Below are 22880 nucleotides of genomic sequence, written 5' to 3'. Positions count from 1 at the left end.
CTCCATTATGGAGTGAAAAATGAAGTAAAATTGGAACAATTTTACTCCATTTTCAATTTTAATCTATTTTTTTTTAAAAGAAGTTTATATTAGAGATGCTCTATAACAATCAGGTTGGTGGACTTTCCGCAGAAGTTGTATTAATCCAAATATAAATATTATTTTACAATAAAAGACCTTTCGGTTGACAAAGTAAAATAACCATGTCTCGTAGTTTTCTTTCTTTTTTGTTGTTGCTAAAAGAACCTATATCTCGTAGTTGACAAAGTAAAAGACCTTTCGGTTGGTTTTTGTGAGAAAAAGACATTTTGGTTTTTAGGGCATTTTTCACCATTTGAAATTACACCAAATTTGGTGTTAAAATTACACTAAATTTTGTGTTTTAGAGGTTGATTGTTTGTGGTTTTTGAATTGGTTTTTGGTTTTAGTTTTTCTAAAAACTATTTTTTAGACAATCAAGTTTTTAGATAAATATATTCCCTATAATTTAGGAAAACTAGTTTTTTCAAATAACTGTTTTTTCCAATGAAAAACCAAAATCCAAGTTTTTGTGGTTTTTTTCAAAAACTCACGACAGTTTTCAATTTTTTTTTCAAAAAACCAAAATCTACTGCAAAATCAAAAACCAAAAACAAAAAACTAAAAACCAAAATCCAAAAACCAAAAACCAAAATCTAGAATCTAACAAAACAATCATCACCTTAGTGTCAAATTCTTTTTGTCATCTCCAAACATGATATCAAATATTACACCAAAGATAATATTACATATTATTTGAAGTTTTCAGTTTTAATAATTTTTATATTTTTATTATTTAAAATTGCTAAATGATTGATTATCACACTTAGATATTATGTTTGTTTATTTTTTGTAAAATTATTTTTATCAAATTTATTTACATCTATATTTTGGTTTAACAATATTATACATTTTATGTATTTATTTTATATATTATATTAAAAATTACAAACTATTAATTATGAAAAGCACGTAACAAAACTGTTTATTTATTTTAATAAAATTTGTATTAGTTAGTAATACAAGTTTAACTATATTGTAAAATAAAAAATAAGAATGTTATTTTATTTTTTGGTTAGTTTAATAGTATTACATAAAGTTTTAATTACTTACTATTAAATCTAACATTACTTGAATAAAGATTATAATCGATATTTTAAATAAAAATACATTATAAGATAAAGTAAATGATAATAATCATTTAGTGATGTTTTATTTAAAAATAAAATAAAAAATAAAATTTCTATGATATTTTATTTTTTTACAATATAAAGAAAATAATAATAATCACTCTGTGATTTCTTATTTGAAAATAAAATAAAAATATATTTTAATTATGTAAAAATAATTTTAAAATAAAAATAATGCAATATATTTATGTTTAGTTACAAATTTGAACTGATTAATAATAATAATGAACAATATCATTAAATAAAACCTAATAAAATATCAATATTTAATATTTGGTGTGATGAATAGTGTAACACTATTTACTCTACACTAAATTTGATAGGATGATTTCATTTTTGGTGTCTCGTTGAAAATGAAATCACACGAAATTTGGTGTTTTGGTGTCCCATTGGAGTTGGCCTTAAGCTTCACTACTACCACTAAAGATTCTATCCAAAGTTAAAAGTTTTGGGATTTACAACATGTTCTTTTAGAAATATTTCGAGTTTTTTCTTTTATTTTTGAATAATATCTTTTTTTTAAAAAAAATGTAAAGGGGTGCAACACGAGGATTTTTCAGAAGGTCACCTATTATATTACTACTTTCGGCAACCTTGTTTAACTGCGGAGTCTTAATATGATCCGGTACATTAGTGATAGTATGATCGCACCCTTAAACTTTGAGAGTTGATTTTAGATAATCGCTTAGATTTGTAATTTATAAAAAGTTTGGCATAAAAACATTTTCAGTCGGACCGGTATAGAAAGTTAAGAGATTAAAATTGTAATAGATTATATGACAGTAATTTTTCTTTTCTAAAATCTTAAACAAAATTGTAAGTATTTGAAATTATTATTTTTATCTTTTTAATTTTAAATAAAAATATATTTATAAAATAGAATGTTTTCCTTTTTTAAAAAAAATATTAACAAAATAAAAATTTAAAGAATTATTTAATAAAACATTAAATTAATACATAAGAACATGTATAATGTTGTCATTGACTTTCATTTCTTTTTACTTTTTATTCAATTTTTTTATTTTGGGTTGTGTTCGGTTTAAACGGTTATGTATAATTCTAAGTACAAAGTTTATAACAATTCATCTATGCACCATGATTATAAAATACAAATATTAACTTGAACTTATGTGTAAAACAGTTTTTAATTATAAAATAAATCTCAAAAAATATATGCAAAAAAACAATCATAAAACTATAATAAAACAATTTATTATTTTATAGTTTTAATTAAACTAAAACATCAAACAAAACCCGTTGCAACGCCACGGGCTCATATCTTATCTTGTTAAAGAATAATCGGTGTTCAAAAAATATACTTAAAAGAATAAACTAAACTTCCAGGTAGTCTCAGTTTTCAACATCAAACCTTCATACATTTATTAACTATATATGGTATTAAATATATATATATATATAATACCCCGGCAATAAAAATTAAGGCTCCGAATGGTAACTGTGGTTTGAGCGGTGCGAGACAAGCGGTTTAATTACGGTGCAGTTTTAACAGTTATAAAAACGTATAGATATATGGTATATGTAGAGATTTTTGTTACTGTTAACTGCAGTGCGGGGCGGGCGGTTCGTAACATTCGAAGCAGATGTATGCACTTACGGATCCTAGAAATACAACATAACTAGCATAGAGAGAAAAAAAAAGTATTTTCTCTTATTTTAAGATAAGTTTCTTTTTTCAATTTGTTAATGTTGGCGCGTTGGCACAAGTTCAAGAGGAACTTTCTTGCCAATAATAAGGGCACCTTCTTCATCCATATCTATATCTTTCACTGTTGTTCCCTCAGGCAGTACCCAATCAAAGAAGTAAAGCAAGTTCAACAATCCTAATTCGACCATCGCGATCCCCATCGTCATACCGGGACAAATCCTCCGACCAGAACCGAAGGGCAGAAGCTCGAAGTTTAGTCCTCTGTAATCAATACAACTATCAGCAAATCTTTCCGGTTTAAACTCATCCGGATTCTCCCAAGTTTTCGGGTCGCGTGCTATCGCGTACACGTTGATCATGATCTGGTTCTTTTTGAGAATGTCGTAGCCTTGAATCTTGATTGGTGACATTGTCTCTCTTGGTACTAACAGTGGAGCTGTTGGGTGTAATCTGAATGTCTCTTTGATCACTAGCTTGAAGTAGCTAAGTTGGTTAAGATCTTGTTCTGTGATTTTCTCTTTCTTTTCTCCAAGTACTGTCCTAACCTCCTCTTGCACTTTCTTCATCACACTTGGATTTTTTATTAGCTCAGTCATTGCCCAAAGTATGGTCGTAGCACTTGTGTTTACTCCGGCAAGAAATATATCCTATATATCCAATCGTTAGAAAAAAATGTTTACTAGTTTAAGACCATAATATATCATTAGGGAAAAGCACGTAATATATTTAAGAGAACTGTTTACAGATAAACTTTAGGAAATTTACAATTTTTTTAATTCTTCCTGATAAGTAGACATGGAAGAAATGAACTATTATATTACTAAAAGTCAGATTCTTACTTCAATATTCTCAAGTCACCACCACATTAATTGTCACTATGCATTCAACTTAACCTCGAAATTTATGCAATTACAATAGTTATTCTTTTCAAATTAAGCATGGAGATTGCTTGTGTAAATTTTTTTTTTCTTAAAGCATGTATAAATCTTAAATGACAGGTTATGTATATTATGTTTGTCCTACTGTTGTTCGTTTTTTTGAATTACATACCCAGACTAATAATAATGCGATATTTTTTAATGTGATATAGAAAGAGAATGTTCACCGATCTTTTCCAAAAAAAATATTTAGTATTTATATGTTCAAAATGGTTTTGGTTTATCTTATTTACATTACATATATTTTAATATGTACAATCTATTAAAACAGAATCACAAAAGTGGATCCAACTTGATTCTAGGTAGAATATATTTTAAAAAACTTTACTTTATATGTTTCTCTTAACATATACTAGTACTAACTACTCACATTTAAATATAAGCCCAACTATGGCTAAAAATATTTGCAGTTTTTTTTTGAAATAATACGAACTTCTATATTTTACCAAAGATTCTCAAATAACCAATTAGAATTACTTAATCTCTAATATTATTTTTCCTAAATCCTTTTTAAAATTTTCCAAAATCCGGTTAAAAAATATTTACCACCAAATATTTAGTATATTTAAATATGAATATTTAATTGAAATTTCCTAGTTTATACTCATATGATTTTATTAACATTTGTATATTTTCAGTAAAACTAGATTTAAACCAATAGTCACAAAATTTTCAGTGTGAGATTTTTAATAGCTTTAGTAATTTATAATCGTTTTTAAAAATTCAATGCAGATTTCAAAATTAAAATATTGAGGTCTCAATACCCTTTCAATGAAAATTTTGAAATTAACATATTTATGTATTTTACATGGCATATAGTTTAATTTAAATAATATATATATATATGTGTGATTTTATGATCATTTGTATCTTTTTATAAAAAAAAAGTAAAACCATTGTTCATAAAATTTTCATTGTAAGATTTTAAAATTTTTAGTAATTTATAGTCATTTTTTTTAAATTCAAAATATAACATATAAGAAAAGAATTTAGATTTTTATTATATGGTTAATGTTATTGTTTAATTTTTTTAATAATATAAATTAAACAAAAATAATGGAGGTTACAAAAACTATTATCATATCTTTATTATTCAAAATCATTAATTATCGTATATATGTTAATTATATTAGGTAATTTTGTAACTTTTATTTAAAGAAAGAATGGAGAATATTTTTTATGCACTTCTAGTCAATTTGATAGTTAATTTAATATAATATATAATATATATATTTAGATGGACCAACTTATTTTCTAAAAATTCTAAGAATCATCCTAGTGATGACACGTGACTACACTCAAATGTTGTAATGCTCTTCAATTAATATATAAGGGATATGTATATATATATATATATATATATATGATGTTATGGAAACAATTTTTTTAAAAATATCATAAAATAACTTATTCAAATATACGATGTTTCGTCTGGATCTATTTGAAGTTAAAAATCTTCATTTTCCAGACATTTTTCTAAAAAAAGCTCATCTAAATTTGAGCACATACCAACATGCACACACACACACACACTAGTAAACTACATAGCACTCAAATCCAGAATTTGAACTGACACCATGGAATACTAATGGAAAGTACAAACTATTAACAGAATCATATATACCACAACTAAAATCCTTTAAATTAAGCAAGAAAGTTAAGAAAACACTGAAAGAGAGATTACTTAAATGGCTTACAGAGATGACTCCTTTGATATGATCAGTAGTGAGCTGAAAATGACCATCTTCGCCTTGTTTATTCATCATATCGATCATCACATCTACCACATCTGGACTCTCTAACACTATTCTCCCTGGCTTTAGATGCTCATCAAGCACTTGGTTAAAGAAACCGTCGAGCTCTGAGAATAATCCTTCTAAGTTTTTGCTTTGACCCGTAATTCTATCAACAATCCAACCTCCTGGAAAGTAATTAGAGAAAGCGAACTCCCCCTGAAGTTTCTCCGACCTAGACGCTAATTCCTCCATACCATCTTCATCGATAAATTCGGACTCGTGAAGATTCTGACCGAACGCGAGTCTACACACGATACTAGCGATTAAAGTGAAAAGGGCTTTTGTCAGATTCACAGGAAAATGTTTCACAGAAGCTTCGGAGAGTTTCTTGACGAACAAGTCATTCTCTTCTTCTCTTATATACCTAAAAGAGTTGAGTTTTTTCAAATTGAGTAGCTCCATCACAGCAAGCTTCCTCAAAGATCTCCATTCTTCCCCGTACGGAGCGAATCCAATGTCTTTGAAGTTGTAAGAGATTTTCTTGGTCGCTACGGTTTCTGGTCGGCTGCAACAATCTAGGTCATGGGTTTTGAGAACTTCTTCTGCTGCTTGTTTTGAAGAGATTATGACTATAGGGACAAAACCGAAGTGGAGTTTCATCACCGGTCCGTAGATTTTTGAGAGATTTTGGAGACATTTGTGTGGTAATCCTTCGAGGTTGTGTAAGTTTCCGATGATAGGAAGTTTTCTTGGGCCTGGAGGATGGTTTAGTTTTGAGGTTTTAAACTTTTTCCTGAAGATTAGTGTTACTAAGAGAAGTAGCGTAAGCCAGAGGAAGCAGAGGAAAGTTGACATGTTTTTGAGTTATGTGTTCACTCTTTTTTTTTTGTTTTTTTACTATTTTTCCGAGTGAATGTGAATTTCAATTTAAAGAGAAATGAAATTAGAATTTTCAACATTGGAATAAAGAAAACACTTAAGAGTTCAGACTTAGGAACTAGGAGGATGATCTCTGCGCGGGTACTCTCAATTCAGGGGTCGTTTTCGATAATAGTCGAACCGTAAATGATGATGTTGAAAATATAATTCAACTCCGAGGACTTTTTTTTTATCTAAGTGGTGGACATACACCTGAAATAAGGCTGAATGACTAAGAAAACATTAATAATTGACAAAAAAAAACTATAAAAAGTTGACCAAAATATTCAAAGTATTTTTGTATCTTATATTTTTTTTTTGTATTTCAACCTTATAAAAATCAAATATTTAATCTCACAAATATACTAAAATATAATAAGTTTCATCACTAGTACTTTTAGAAAAGACAGATATATTTTTAAGGTAGGTTAATTGTTTTGACTAGAATAACAATAATTCATATTATATATTTATTTAAAAAATAAAGATAAAATATAACACAATTTGTGTATATTTTGTTTCTAATTCATATGTCTATACTATTATACACATCTATTACAATAAAGTTAAGTATTGTTGATGTTGTTTTTAATTTCATTTGTCATACTATTTTTCTTTTGGATAATCACTACAAAATGCTGAAAAATGATAAACACTAATATATATATACTATTTATATCAGATACATATTTTATATTTTGTTTTAAATTATTTATCTATACTAACTTTGTATGTGTTAGTCTTTTAAAAGAATTTAAGTAGTGTCCACCTTTAAAATGGCGCATATACCACTTAATTTATCATACCGTTAACCAGCTTCATGGAGAGGTAAAACTTACAGGTTTATAACACAAATTTCATACACTGAATTTCGAGAATAGAATGCTATATTCCTTAGGTTTATTGCTATATTCTTTTGGTTTATCAGAAGAAAAAAAACTCAGTTATTGGCAAAATAACCCATATATGAGGGTAGGGCAAAATTACGTCTGGATGTCACTCGATTCTATAAAGTAATAAATATCTACTATCTAAGAAATAGTAGGGATCTGCATCGGAAAACAATATAAACCTCTCTCTCCTCTTCATTCTCTCCGCCTTCTCTCTAGTTCTTCTGGTTGTTTCTGTCGCTTTTCCGTTTAGCCGACTCCGGCTGCTCACTTAGAGCTGGAGTCGGAATCTGTCTCTCTTTGTCTTCCATGCTCTCTTTTTGGATCTTATTCTCTCATCGGGCTTGATTTCCTTCTAGATTTCGATCTAGCGTTTTTGTCATTTTTGGAGAGAATAAGAGAGTTTGTTGAGCATCTGATGCATGCATTAACTAGTCAACCTTGCTCTCACTTTCTCTTCACTCAGATCCGCTTTTGTTTCGAATCCAGTAACTGATTGAAGAACATGCATGATTGATTCCAAAGCCTTTGGTTCATCTCAGTATCGATCTTCTTCTTTCTCGGTCCTTCGAGACTGTTTAATCTAGAGATGTTCTGTTTCGCTCCTTGTCATTAATCAATAGATCTGATCGAGATCTTTCTCTATTCAAGCTTCCTTCTGGTTTCTCAAGTCGGTTTCTTACCGTCATAGCCGTCTCCGGTTGAAGACTTTCGATCATGAAGTGATTATGTCTTGCTGGTGTTTGAAGCTTTGTTCTTAAATTGCTTGGGCTATTCACTATAGGAGGATTCGCAAGTCGTGGGTTTGGCCAAGATTGCTTCTGCGATTTGTCTTTGTTCAAATGTGTTTTGTTGATGTCTCTTGCATGTTTCTTTCATTGAAGTTTCTGGATTTCATTTGATCTGTTTTTAGGTTGTACTAGTTATGGGTGTTGTTTATGGTTTTCATGTAGACTCCCATATGTGGGCTTAATTTTCCAGGGACTTTGTGTTGTTCGCTGGACTTTGATTCTCGGGATTGTTTATCGCCGGGCTATTGTAATCTGTTTCATGTTTTAATAGAACTACCAGTGTTTAAAAAAAAAGGGATCTGCATCGGATCAAATAGGGTTATGGTATGTATATTCTATCCCTGTTATTTAAACAAACTATTTGTATTTTGTAAAATAAAAAATGCAGTATAAATAGTGTTTATTATAAAAACATCCATATAAGTAAACTATTTACGACCTAGTGGTAAGCAAAGACAGAGAAGAGATAGAAAGAGTGTAAGGCAGCCAGTGACGCTTACGGTGACGCGTCCGAGCGCGTACCGGCGTCGATGGCTCTCTTCCTTGTCATTCCGTTCAAGTTCTCGTGTGGTTGCTCCGATCTGTCGATTCTCTTTGACATGCGCGCGGATCTGGGTTAGGGTTTTGTTCCGGGAAGAGCTCGGTTCTTTGCAACTCTTCTTCCTCTGAATTCGCGGCGAGGAGGTAGGACAGTCATATCTCCATTTCAGCGTTGTTTTTGTTCCGGGATGTAGAGGCTCCTATAGCTCTTGCATCGCCGATAAAGTTCCTGGGTTGTGGAGGCTTCTTCAGCTCTGTGGCGTCGGCTAAGCTTCCGGAACGTGGAGACTCCTACAGTTCCATTGTTGCCGGCTTCTGGCCCCTTAGTTCCTTTCTAGGGTTTAGTTTCTTTCGATTATTTTTGTTGTTGTTCACTTGTTAAGTGAAGTTGGTTCGGGTTTGTTGGATGAGATCTTGTCGGAGGACGATGAAAGCTCTCGGTGGAAAGGTTGATGTTTGAGCGAAGCCTCCTCCTTGGTCCCTGTATTGAACTATAGCGGATGAGATCTCGGTCACGATTGATTCTCTCCGAGATTAGGCGTACCTGGGAGGGTTGGCAATCGCAGTGAAGAAGGTGTGGAGTCTAAGAGCTCTGGTGTGGCTCGGTGAATCGGTGGGTGGTTCTCCGGTGGTAGTCGAGGCGGCGGTGATGCTGTGGATCGCGATGGAATGCAGCCGACATCCGTTTCTCTCTTGGGCCTAGGGCATGTCTTGAGCTTGAGATTTTTTTTGGGTTCTTAGTTGGGCTTAATAGGTGTAGGCCTTGTAAGCGTGTTGGGCCTTGGGCTTTTATTAAATAAACTTTTGAGAGAAAAAAAAAACTATTTACTACCCAAACACACATGTCTGGATGATTTTGAAAAGAGTTTTGAGTCGGAAGACCTTGAAACGGTTTGGTGCGGGAAACTTTCTTAACTTTGAACAGTGAAATATCTTTTTTTTTTGCAAAAAAATTGAACAGTGAAATATCGATCAATTATAATAAAAAATATAGCTAAATTTGTATTTAACTACAAATTTAGCAATATTAAACATTTATAGAAATTTAGTTGTTTATTATAAAGTATTTATATTAAATTACGGTTTCGTACATGTTAATAACCATGGATAAATATAATCTAACAATTAGATAACTCTATGTTATTAATTTTAGATAACAATTAGATAATTCCATCGAGATAATATGGGTTTATTAAAAATCTTAAATAAGGTAGTTATTAAATAGGTGTAGCCTGCTATGGAGGAAAATATAAAACATATACTATGATAAGCATCATTTCTATCTATCGAGGTACAGTTTCAGATCTATAAGGCTGTTTGATTTCTTTAACGTTAAACAATCATTTACTCATGAAGAACTGGAAGTAGCTCAAGAGGAACTTTCTTAATAACCGTAGTATCACCAGCTTCTTCCATGTCTATATCTGTCTCCTCCTCAGGCAATCTCCAATCAAAATAGTAAAGCAAATTCAAGAGTCCCAATTCAACGGTCGCAATCGCTGAAGCCATGCCAGGGCACATCCTCCGTCCAGAACCAAATGGCAACATCTCAAAGCTCTGTCCTTTGTAATCCACAGGACAATCGATAAACCTTTCAGGGATGAACTCTTCTGGATCTTCCCAGTGTTTAGGATCTCTACCTATAGACCAGGCGTTAACAACTAGAAGTGTTTTTGGCGGAATGTCGTATCCTTGAATCTTGATTTGACTCATTGTTTCTCTTGGTAGTAACAAAGGAGCTGCCGGGTGTAGTCTCAAGGTTTCTTTGATCACAAGCTTCAAGTACTGAAGCTTGTCGACATCCTCTTCCTCGATTCTCTCCTTTTGTTTGATTCCGAAGCAAGTTCGGATCTCGTCTTGAGCTTTTTTCATCACCCGGGGGTTTCTAACAAGTTCTGCCATTGCCCAAATCATGGTGATTGCACTTGTGTCTACTCCAGCGAGATATATATCCTAGGTCAACAAAGTCACCAGATGGTTAAGGACACAAAGACTCAAGATATATATACTTCTAAAAATAGAAAAAACTATTGTAAGATATATATATACTTCTTAAAATAGGACATGACTTTTAACTAAAAGAGTTCAACTATATTCTATGCTTACTTGCATGATTCCTTTGAGATTATCAAAGTTGATCTTGAAAGAATCATCTTGTTCTTGTTTATGCATAATATCTAAGATCGAATCGACGATATCAGGGCGATCTTTATTTGTTTTATCTTCAGGGTTCTTCAAGTGATCATCAATTATATGATTCAACAAAGTATCAACCTCGACGAAAACTTGGCTAACTCTCCTATGTTGTCCTGACAAATAGTACATAAACCATCCCAAACCAGCAGGTAAAAGATCAGAGCTACTTAGAGATGCAGTTCTCTGGACCTCAAACATGAGTTCTTTGATCCTTTCCTTATCGACATGCTTGTTCTCCTCAAACCGCTGTCCAAAGGCAGCTCTAAATATGATACTTCCGGCTAGACAGAAAAGTGTTTGGCTCAAATCCACTGGAGACTTCCTTTGAGCCAACTCCTTAAGTTTCTTGACCATCAAGTCATTCTCTTCCTCTCTGATGTACCTGAAAGATCGAACTTTTTTGGCGCTGAAAAAATTGAGAACAGAAAGCTTACGCAACTCTCTCCACGCCTCACCATATGGCGCAAAGGCAATGTTTTGACCATCACGCGAGAATGTCCATGAGGCGTTAGTTTTAGGTCTGGTACAACACTCGAGGTCATGTGTTTTAAGAGCTTCTTCAGCTGCTTCGCTCGATGAGATTACAACCATTTGGACAAAACCTAGCCTGAGAAGCAACACGGGTCCATGTTTCTTGGAGATATCATGAAGACATCTGTGAAGCAATCCTCGAAGCTGGTGTAGGTTTCCGATGATCGGAAACTTTGGTGGGCTCGGTGGAAGGTTTTGTCTCGATTCTTTGATTTTCTTCACGAATATTAACGAGAAAAGGAGAAACGAAAAGAAATACAGAATAATCGACATTGTTTTCGTTGTCCTCTCTTTTGTGTTCTGTTTTTGGTGATTATTGAATCTGCGCATTAAGACAAAGAATTAAACATACTTAAAGGGCTTCCTGACCACAGAAACATAAGTCAGTGTCCATTCATATAAAGTTACCGTGTCGTTTACTGCTATGAAGATAAGCTTTGAGAGGTTAAGACACAGTCTCGTGCGAACTCGTGTAAAATATCTGACCTTAGACCAATCAAAAACTCCAAAAACTCGAGTACTTCTTATCCTAAATCATTTCAACCAAGTCAACATAAATCACTGCTCCTACAGTCAGGTTCAGAACTATTTGATTATGTACGTTTGACATAAGGGTTTATATTGAAATTAAATATACAAGAGTTACATGTCGTTTATTGTATCATGTACCTGACCGCTTCTGCCAATGAATCTCTACGCCCGATCTGGACCTATCCGGGCCGGTGCATTGTTTTTTGGAGCATCGAAAATTATTTTTACTAACTATACAATTATCATATTTTGTTTTGACATCATTCATACAATATCACAAAATTTTCGATTGGTGATCATCATTAATTACTTTAGCTCAAACACTTTCAAACTTAAAACTTTTTTTTTGAATTCAAAAGATAAATGCAGTTTGATAACATCCGTAATCAAATCAATTCTCTTTAATATCTCTAACATATAAAATCATATACCACAAACCGAGATGTTATGATAAGCCGGAAATTGAGAGAAGCAACCGAACAAGTGCGAATTTAGTAAACCATTTAAGGCCAAGTAGCAGTTCAACACATAAATTTTTACTAAAAATCTAGAATAGCACTAAAGTTTGCATTTGCATATATATATATATTTATAAGGTCACAAAGTTAGATAATCACCACCCTAATCGATCGCTTTAGTATTTCATCCTAAAAAATTTCCCTCTCATCCGGAACTATCACATCCAACACATATGGACCAGGTGTGTCGAGCATGGTCTGTATAGCCCCTCGTACTTCTTCTCTCCTCGACACTCTCCTCCCTGGAATCTTACAAATTTCTGCAACCTTGAGCATATCGGGTAGTATTGTTGTCGCCTTATCACCGAGAAAAGATTTCTTGTAACACATATCTCCCTCCAGGGAGGAGACACCAATGTACTCGTTGTCTAGTATAAGTATCTTCACATTAAGATTCTCTGTCACGATAGTAGGCAAGTACGGCGCATTCTTTAGGAAGCTCCTGTCTCCGTCAATGTACACAACAACCTCATCAGGGTTTGCAACAGACGCTCCAATGGCAGCGGAGAGTCCAAACCCCATTGCTTCGAAGCCTCTTGATGCTAGCCAGTGCATGGGCTTCTTACACTTGTAAAACTGCGCCGCCCACATATGATGTTGCCCGGTACCAGTAGTTATAAAGGCGTTACCATCGGTTAGCTCGTTAAGGACTTGAATCACAAACTGTGGAGGGATGGCCTCTTTAGGTGGTTTGAAACTCAACGGTGTGTTTTGCTTATACTCTTTCAACTCAATCCTCCAGAGTTTAAAATCAAGCTTGAGCTTATCGGCTCGTTCCTCAAGAATCTTGTTCATCTCTTGAAAAGCCAACTTAACATCTACGCGCACTGGTACAAGAGGTCTCTCAGAATCTCCTGATGCGTCGACGTCGATATGAACTGTTTTAGCCTTGCTAGGTAAAGGCTCGTCGGAACCAACCCCAAAAACTAGCAAAAGATCGCATTCTTTTAAAGCGTGATTTGCATACACTGTCCTTTGCATACCAAATGTTTGTAACGAAAAATCATCGTTGGAAGGGTAAGATCCAAGTCCCATTATTGCACTCGTGACGGGGATTCCCGTAAGTTGGACAAATCTATTCAGTTCATCGATGGAGTTCAGACAGCCACCTCCAACATACAACATAGGTTTCTTACATTCCTTTATCAAGCTAACAATCTGCTCCCAGTAAGATTCCCAGCTGGGAACAGCATAACATTTCTGAATATCCTCTGGAAGATTAATCAAAACAAGCCCGGGACGACCGGAAGTAGCTAGAAAGAAGGCTTCCTCGATGATCTTGGGGATATCCTCTGCATTCATCACTTGAAATATATGTTTTGTCATCAAACGCATTGAGGCATCGTTATTAATGTATTGGCTGGTTATGGCCACAAGAGGGACGCAAGTGTCAGATAGACAGCTAGCGAGATAGTCCCCTCCGCGGCGGTCGGAGGCGGCTATAATACAGATTCCAGGTTTTCCAGAGGACCGAGCGTAGCCCTCAGCTGCAAAAAGAGGACTTTTTACGTTGTGAGAAAGGATGTGACGGATCACGGAGGAGCGCTTGAGCGCGCGGTAGAGCTCCGTGGATCCACGGGAGAGGTCTCCATGGTATGCGTAGGCTGCTTCAACGCCTTGCGTGGATACGGATCCATGGTATGCGAAGACGGTTTCAACGCCTTGACGTTCAAGGGACTCAACGAGGATATCAGAGCCCCTGCGGGAGAGGTCTTCAGGAGGTGAGTTGAGAACTGCAGAGCAGAAGAGAGAACCGTGTTTGCTACGGCAATGGATGTAGGAGGGTTTTCGAGGATTAATGGCAAAAGAAAGAGCTAGTTTCGAAACTGGTATAAGAGTTTTTGAGGAGGAATGATCATGATGATATTTGTAGAAGGAGGTTGATATATTTGTGATCGTTGCCATGATAGCTGCTCAGAAGAGGAAAAAGGATAGCCGAAAAAGCTGAGACGCAGCGCATGACCTTATAAATTAAGGGTGTAGCCCTGAAGACATGCAAATATATTTAGATAATCATAGCTAGATACTCTGGAAATTATCCGTATACATCATCATAGATATTCTTGTATGCCTTTTCTATTAATTGATAAATAAAAAAACACTTCTTATTGTGTTCAAAAAAAAAACACTTCTTATATTATAGAGAAATTTGGCTGTATAACCTTCAAACAAATTATAATTCATTACATAACTAAAACCCCTAACTTTCATCTACAGTACATGTATTTTATGTAATAATGCTATATTACCCTTCAATTCAACCTGTGTGACCGGCTGAGAGTTATTTATCAAAAGAAATATTAAATAAATAATTTAATAAATTGTGGTTATCATTCTTCCACATCTCTTTCTCTTCTTCTTCCTCTTCTCCTCCAATCTCTGTTTTTTTATACATACGAACACAAACCACTAGATTAAGAAATAATATGGATTTTGAGCTTGTGGAATTGAGTTTGGAGGAGAAGATGGCACCGTAGACAACAACGAGGTGACATCACAATTTCTTTTTTTTTTAGTTTTTTTCAATGTTGTTCATCTTGATTTTTTTCATTGTTATTTAAATTGTTATAGTATGCTGTATTGATATGGTATGATGAAGAATAATTACTCTGGACTAGTGAATGTGTGTATCACCATGTCTGTAAAAAGAGGAAGATGTGAAGAAGATGAATTCGTCGACTATACTATATGTAGTGAAAGAAAATTATAGTATAGTACGATTCTTATATTTTTGTACAATTCGCAAGTACCAAACTAAATAGTATGCTACGGTTGTTGTATTATTGTACCATCGATTGTTTGATAAATTCATTATTTATCAATTTCTTGTTTACAACTATATGTGCTATACTATTTATTTTGTTCTATACTATTTGGGTTTAGAGTTTATACTTGGGTTTAGGTTTAATGATTAAGATTTAGGGTTTAGTATTTGGAAGGTGGGGGTTGATGTTTGGGTTTAGTGACCGTATTATGTATGTTCTATTTGACGATTAAAAAAAAGTATTTTTTTTGCTTACCAATTTATACTATACTATGTATTTTGTTCCATTCTATTTGGGTTTATAGTCTATACTTGGGTTTAGGGTTTAGTGATTAGGATTTAGGGTTTAGTATTTGGAAGGTGGGAGTTTAGATTTGGGTTTAGTGATAGCATTTTTGGGTTTAGTATTCAAAAGTTAGGTTTGAGTTTAGCATTGAGGAGTTTTGTTTGGATTTAGTTTAATATTATATAATATTATATACTATTTTCAGATTTTGATAATTGGGTTTAAGGTTTATATTTGAGTTTAGGGTTCAGTAATTAGGATTTAGGGTTTAGTATTTAGATGGAAGGGTGATGTTTAAAGTTTAGGGTTTATTATTTTGGAGTTGAGGTTTGGATTAAAGTTTAGTATTTACTAGGTGTGAGTGGATTTTGAATCCTATTATTTTTAGTAATATGGTATAGAAAAATTAGATGTATATTTATGTGTTAAACAAAAGTGTGGTGTTGATTGAATTACGTGTGATAATTAATTGTGGGGTGTCAAATTGTTGATATCATCAGTTTCTCTCTCTATTACTGGCAACTTGAACAAAAAAGGGCATTACCGGATAGAAGTTGACATAATTATTATGGGCTTTATTATGTCAAAATCAATGCTATGCACTTAATTTCCTTCTCAAATTTGGTCATTTGGCTAATTCACCCTATATTATATGCGAGAGCCACAATGCATGCTCCTAATTAAACTTTTTTTTTTGTCACTGACTCCTAATTAAACCTAACCCTAAAATTTTCGTATACATTCAGTTCCCGTATATGTCGTGTGTTCTTTGTTATTTTCATCAGTTATTCTCTTATAATTTTTCACCAAAAAAATAGTTTAATTTGAAAACTTTGCAAAGCTTTTAGTCCAAAAAAAAAAAAAAATCTTTGCAAAGTCATGTAACTCTAACGTTTATCACATGATATATATTTATATTTTCATATATTTACTATATTATATATCATATTTTGGCTGGAAGTTCATACAAATACAATTTCTAGACAATACAATATGTGTTTTATTGTTTAGATGAATTTCAACCTTTGTTGTCGTTGAGAAAAATATTAATTAAATACTGTTTTATGAGAAAAAGGTAGTTATGATTTTGTATAACGTTGAAAAACTCATGAAATAGTTTATAATCTTATGCTGAACTTATTTTAGAAAACCAAAGATCTTAACGCTTAACCGGAACAAGTAGAAGATCATGTTTCTTGTAAATAGTAAGTCCTGGAGCTTCCTCCATCTTTACATCCTCACATTTCATTCCTTGTGGTAACTCCCAGTCAAAACGATTCAGCAGATTTGCCAGACCAAACTCAACCATTTTAGTCCCCATGTAAATTGCAGGACACATTCTCCTACCACTCCCAAATGGCAACAACTCAAAGTTCTGTCCTTTCACATTAATATTACTATCCATAAACCTTTCTGGAATAAACTCTTCTGGGTCTTTCCATGCATCTGGATCACGCCCTATAGCCCAAACATTCACTTGAAGCCTTGTATTGACTGGAATCTTGTAGCCGTCGATCTCAAATTCAGTCATTACTTGTCTTGGAAGCAGAAGAGGGGTTGTAGGATGAAGCCTCCATGTTTCTTTAATCACCATTTTCATGTACTCTAGCTCCTCAGTTTCTTCTAAGCTGATTAGTTCTTTGTCCCCATATTTTTCTCGGATTTCAGATTGAACTTTCTTCATCAGTCGTGGGTTTCTTGAGAGCTCCGCCATTGCCCATGTCATTGTTATTGCAGAAGTATCTATTCCGGCCAGAAGAATGTTCTAAGACAACAATTAAAATTAGGCATGTGGAATACAATCAAACATCTAAATTTAATCTTGTATAAATCTACTCCATCCATTTCATAATATAAAACATTTAAACTATTTTTAAATTATAGTTTTATGTGTTTTTTGGAGAAAAATATTTTTTATAATTTGTGTGTGTTTCACCCGTAAGGCCGTAACATATACATTATGAAACAGAGAGAGAGAATGTATTTTTTTTTAATAGTACTTACAATGAGGAGTGCTTTGATATTGTTTCTTGTGAATTTTGCTTGTCCAAGAACAACTTTTTCCTTTTCCAACTTCATGAGAAGGTCCACGAAATCTTCATTCTCTTCTTTGCCTTTCTTTAGATGCAGATCAATCATCTGTTCACAGAAGGCATCGAGATCTTGTGCACTTCTCTCTCTACGTTTGTGTAAACCCGTGAATCGATCCAAGATCCAGCCAACATAAGGGTAAAAATCTGAGGCAGAGAAGCTCCCTAAAATCTCAAGTGCCTCAGGGACTAACTCGTTGAACCTCTTACTGTCAAGCACAGTGTCTTGGAAACTCACACCAAATGATGCCCTGCACACCACGCCAGCTGTTAAAGAAAGAAGCTTCTCGCTCATGTTAACTATAGATTTCTTAGAGGCTGATTCAGCGAGTGAAGTCATCAGTTTCCTCATCTCCTCGTATTTGATGGGTTGAATCGAATGAACACGTTTGATGTTAAAGAGTTCTTGAACAGAGAGCTTCCTTATTTCTTTCCAGTAATCATCAAACGGAGAGAAAGCGATGTCCTTGTAGTTGTAAGAGAGCTTCCTTGAGCCTGAAGAAACCATTGGTTATGTTATCATAATCAATATAAATCGAAACTTTAATTAGGTAAAGTACCTGCTAATGATGGACGGCTACAACAATTAAGGTCAAAGACTCTTAGGGCTTGTCTTGCTGTATCAGGAGTAGAGACTACGATCATTGGGACTGTACCAAGCTTCATAAATATCACTGGACCATACTTTTTGGAGAGTCTCCGTAGAGACTGATGTGGCAATTCGCCAAGCTGATGTAAGTTTCCGATGATTGGAAGCGTTGGAGGGCTTGGAGGTAGTTTGGGGTTTGATTGTTTGAACAGTTTAAGGCAAATTACTGAGACTAGGGTAAGGACTAAAAAGTAGAGGAGATAGAGAGAGGTTGCCATTTTTTCTAATTGTTTGATCTGTCTTTTCTGTTTCTCGAATAGTTTCACTGAATTTGTGCTTTACAGCTAATGGTCAACTTCATTATGAAAACAGGTATGATAACTTTTTATGTGGAGAATAATTATTTGACACAAGGCTCCGGTTTTATTAATTGCTATGATGTAACGTATGTCTCTTTGTGTGTGAAGAGATAATGTTCTGAGGTAAGTCCATTATTTGGGTTGTTTTCTTGTCAGTTTGAAAGCTTGGTTTCATTGTTTTCGTTCTCCAATTTATCTTTCAAACAACTTTGCATCTCTGTTTATTTAACTATTTGACTCGTTTATTTTAATTTTATACAGAAAATTTTAAATTATTTTCTGATAAGTCAGTGTTATACTGTTGTTATTAGGACTGGGCATAAAACTCGGAATCCAATATTCAAACCGAAATACCCGACCGTTATCTGATCTAAAATGTAAAAATAACCTAATCAGTTTTGTAGGGTGGTACAAAATATCTCTTGTTATTAACCAAACCCAAATGGATAACTCGAAAAGTCCGAAATTAACAGTCAATATAAAAACTTGAAATATATAACCATTTCAAATACTCAATTCGATGTTTATATTGACATGATATATATATATCCGTAAGGTAATACATATTGTTTACAAACAATGTTTGTTTTTATGCTTGACTTAACATTTTATTGTTACTAGGTGATTTTCCCGTGCTCATGCACGGACATAAATATTTATAAAATAAATATAATATAATAATTAATTGATATTTATTTTTAATTTTAAATTAATTTATAATTTGTATGCATAATTTATATTAATTACTTCATATTACTTTAATTACATATTTATCTAATTGGTTTTGTTGTTTTTACAGTCAATTTAGTTGTCATTTGGACATATTGGATTCTGTTTATTTATTTGAATTCAACTATAATATTTATTTCTTGTAAATGTATTATTTTTTGATTAATTTTCTTATTTGCATTTTAGGTTGGTTGTTGTCTTAAATACATAAGTATATTTTATTAAGATTATGTATAATTTAAGATATATTGTGATTAGAATGAAATAAAAAATAAGCTAAAATGTCTGATTCCAAATTACATAAATTAATATAATGATAATATTCTAAAGTCTCATGCATATATATAAATTTTACAGAAGATTTAAATTGTTACAGTGAGTTAATATTTTATTTATCATTTGTTAATATGTTTTAAGTCATCATATAATTTAAATTTATAAAATAAATAAATTATTATTATATAAACAAAATAAATAAATTATTATTATATAAACAAAATAAATAAATTATACATTCTTATTGTAGTTACATCTATGATTTTATGATTTTATATATAAGTTGGATTAGTTGCTGATAAATTATACATTTTTATTGTAGTTACATCTATAATTTTAGATATAAGTTGGATTAGTTGCTAATATGTTCATTTGTTAATATGTTTATTGCTAAATTTTATTTTTAGTTTTTTTAATATCTCTTAAAATATGCAGTAAAAATGTGATTGTATTTTATAAATTATATTATATAAGTAAAATAAATGTTTTTTTTTTGTAATTGTCAGATATTATAGTAAACTAAATATATGAAAAAACATAAAAAAAACATTTCAATAATAATAATAATAATAATTTTTTTTTTGTCTATTAAACCTATATACGTTTATGTTACTTAATTATTTTGTGTAATCATCTAAGAAAATATATAGATATATATAAAAATTCAACCACTTTGAAAATATATATTTGTATTGTGTAAAATTATGTTTTAAAATAAAAATATTTCTTTTTCTAATATCAAGATCATTTGTGTGAACTTTTGTTTTTATGAAATCACATTATATACAAATATAATTTTTCATCTAAGGAGATGTAGATAAAAAAAAGTATTTTATTACTTCAAAAGTATATTTTTTGTTACTTAAAGATATCTTTTAAATGGAATATTACTATTTTGTGAACTTTCCTTTTTTTATGAAACAATATTATATATACATATATTTTTTCGTTTTTAAATTATATTTAAAACTTTATAAATGTTTCCTTTTTATTTATATTGTTATTTGGAAAATTTTAAAAAGTAAAAAATAATATTTAAATGTATTTTTTTATTTCATTAGGGGTATCGTAGTAATCAACCACCGTGAGAGTTAACGTGAACGTGACACCTAGGAAAGTGACTCCTCAAATAATATTATAGAGATTTTATCATTTTGATATGTGTTAGATTAATATTTATTCAATTTAAGTATTTTTTCTCTTATGTTTTACTTTCAAATTTTGTCTTTTACTTCGGATATATTCGTACCGAACCGTTATAACTCAAATCTGAATGATATATGATTAATTTATGGGTTTTAGGATGTATTACAAATTATAATTGAATCCGAAGTGTTATTATCCGAATCCGATCCGTACTTATAAAATATTAGAATGAAACCTAGTAAGGTGAATTCGAAAATCCAAATACGATATGGGTACCCGAACGTTTATGCTTAAATGTTTTGTCGGTAATACGTACGTTGTCAATTGTTATGATCACTGCTTAACATGTGACTTATATTGTGTGGATGAGAACTCTTTCGCAGAAGCTCACTTTTCCACTTCACAATTATTTCAAATTATGGTTTAGAGTTATATAATCGTGGCATTGTTATTTATTGTTTCTCAATTGAATTTCTCTATAAACTCGTTATTGCTTGACGATAATATTATGAGTTTTGTTTACACTCCAATGTATAGAAGTAGAACACATTTGTATATGCAAACTACAAACATAAGCTATGGGTTGCTGATTATATAAATTAAAGATGCTAAGTTTAGGAACTAATAATAATGGAAAGAGTTAGAGTATGATTTAAGATATTTTTTTTAACACCAAGCTTTATTATGGAGTAAAAATAGCAAAAGCATTCACTTGAGATGGATATCTTTATAAATTTATTACTAGAATTAGAATACATTCTAGATCTATTTTAAAATTCACAACAATCTAGGTTAGATTTGACATTGTGCATTCCCTTCTCGTGCAGGGCCGCTTAGGGTATGATTAACTCCGATCTCTTAACCGGGGTTCTTAACTTATGATTTGATATTTTTTTAACATTTTTCGCTAAAAAATGATTTTTATATCTCTTATTTAAAAGGCAATTCATAGTTTTTTTAGTTAAAATCTAAGAAAACCTAAAAACTGTCTTTTATCCGAAGTTAAAAACTCAAATTAAAAGACTGGAGTTAATCATGATCTTAATGAGCAAGAGGGACATGGACCCCGGGGCCCAACCATTTGTTAACAAAAGTAATGTCAAAAAGCGTCTAAATATTTTTATAGTAATTAGCGATAAGGATCAAAAAAAAATTAAATTATCTATAGATATATATAAAAAAAATTTACCCAAAGCCTATATATACCTTGAGCCGGCCCTATCGGCGTGACCACTTAATCAATTTGGATATCCATAAATTTTAGAAGCAAAACAAATATTAAAAATTAATATCTTCTAAAAATAAATCAAATCACAAATACTAAAAATTTCAGACTCGGAATCCGCTATGCTTCGATTTTATACAAATAGATATATATTTACAATCAAATCTAGAGTGTTAAATGTATAAATTATTATTGTAATATATAATTTTATTTATAGAATCACTTATTAAAGTATTAAATTTTTTTAAAAAATATATATACTCTTTATAAAACTAAAATATTTCTAAAAATTAGTGTTCATAAAAGAATTAATTTAGTTTTTAAAAATTATGGAACATATAGTTTCACTAATTTTTACTCATATTCATTTTATATTATGTAAAAGATATTTTTTTTAAAACAAATTTTTATTTTCTTAAAGATATACTTATATTAAAGTAGAAGAGATAGTTGTAAATATACGTAAATATTCGCAAAGATCTCTAATTTTTTTGGATATCTGGAAAATCAGATATATGTATATCGAAGCAATACAAATCAGAAAATTAGATATTCGTAAACTACGAAACAAATCACGAGAAAATCTCTAATATCAGGGTGGTTGAATTAGTTTTCAGGCTCTATCTCCCCCAACCTTTCCTTTCGAGACACAAAACGAAATTTGTTAACGCTCCGGCTTCCGGCAAGCACGTGAACGCCACCGCAGGAGGTTCCCTTTTCTCTATATCTCAGTTTTCCTTTGCTTCCCCACCGGTTTGTCCCTCTCCCGTCCGATATGCTTCAGGAATTGGTTTTGGGTTTTGTTTCCGGTTAAGGCCTTGCTCGAGAGAGGTTCGATCTGGTGACATCTTCGCTTTATCTGGTCTCTTGGTGAGGTTGTGGAATGCTTTCAGGTGGTTTGGAGTCGGCTTCTAGTGTTTAAAGGAGGAGATCTTATTTTCTCCTCTTTTGGA

At 32.0% G+C, this 22880-nt stretch overlaps 4 protein-coding genes across 4 annotated transcripts; all 4 read right to left on the bottom strand.

The window, feature by feature from the left end:
• Window positions 1–1459: 1459 nt before the first annotated feature.
• Window positions 1460–9691, bottom strand: LOC106352425 (cytochrome P450 71B23-like). Its single transcript, XM_013792065.3, has 2 exons — window positions 5510–9691; window positions 1460–3521 (listed from the first exon to the last, which is right to left on the bottom strand). The coding sequence occupies exons 1-2, from the start codon at window positions 6401–6403 to the stop codon at window positions 2910–2912; spliced, it is 1506 nt and encodes a 501-aa protein (XP_013647519.2). The 5' UTR covers window positions 6404–9691; the 3' UTR covers window positions 1460–2909.
• A 169-nt stretch (window positions 9692–9860) lies between these two features.
• On the bottom strand, window positions 9861–11746 carry LOC106349348 (cytochrome P450 71B3). Its single transcript, XM_013789298.3, has 2 exons — window positions 10794–11746; window positions 9861–10640 (listed from the first exon to the last, which is right to left on the bottom strand). Exons 1-2 carry the CDS (start codon window positions 11742–11744, stop codon window positions 10032–10034), a joined length of 1560 nt encoding a protein of 519 aa, XP_013644752.1. The 5' UTR covers window positions 11745–11746; the 3' UTR covers window positions 9861–10031.
• A 506-nt stretch (window positions 11747–12252) lies between these two features.
• On the bottom strand, window positions 12253–15575 carry LOC106350897 (acetolactate synthase 3, chloroplastic-like). Its single transcript, XM_013790731.3, has one exon. It carries the CDS (start codon window positions 14366–14368, stop codon window positions 12593–12595), a length of 1776 nt encoding a protein of 591 aa, XP_013646185.2. The 5' UTR covers window positions 14369–15575; the 3' UTR covers window positions 12253–12592.
• Window positions 15576–16558: 983 nt separating this feature from the next.
• On the bottom strand, window positions 16559–18555 carry LOC106349347 (cytochrome P450 71B34). Its single transcript, XM_013789297.3, has 3 exons — window positions 18164–18555; window positions 17518–18098; window positions 16559–17278 (listed from the first exon to the last, which is right to left on the bottom strand). Exons 1-3 carry the CDS (start codon window positions 18468–18470, stop codon window positions 16673–16675), a joined length of 1494 nt encoding a protein of 497 aa, XP_013644751.2. The 5' UTR covers window positions 18471–18555; the 3' UTR covers window positions 16559–16672.
• Between the last annotated feature and the right edge of the window lie 4325 nt (window positions 18556–22880).

The sequence above is a fragment of the Brassica napus genome, chromosome A6, assembly GCF_020379485.1.
Source record: "Brassica napus cultivar Da-Ae chromosome A6, Da-Ae, whole genome shotgun sequence".
Taxonomy (NCBI): domain Eukaryota; kingdom Viridiplantae; phylum Streptophyta; class Magnoliopsida; order Brassicales; family Brassicaceae; genus Brassica; species Brassica napus.
The sequence above is the reverse complement of the archived record's forward strand: the minus strand, read 5'-3'. Positions and strand labels throughout refer to the sequence as shown.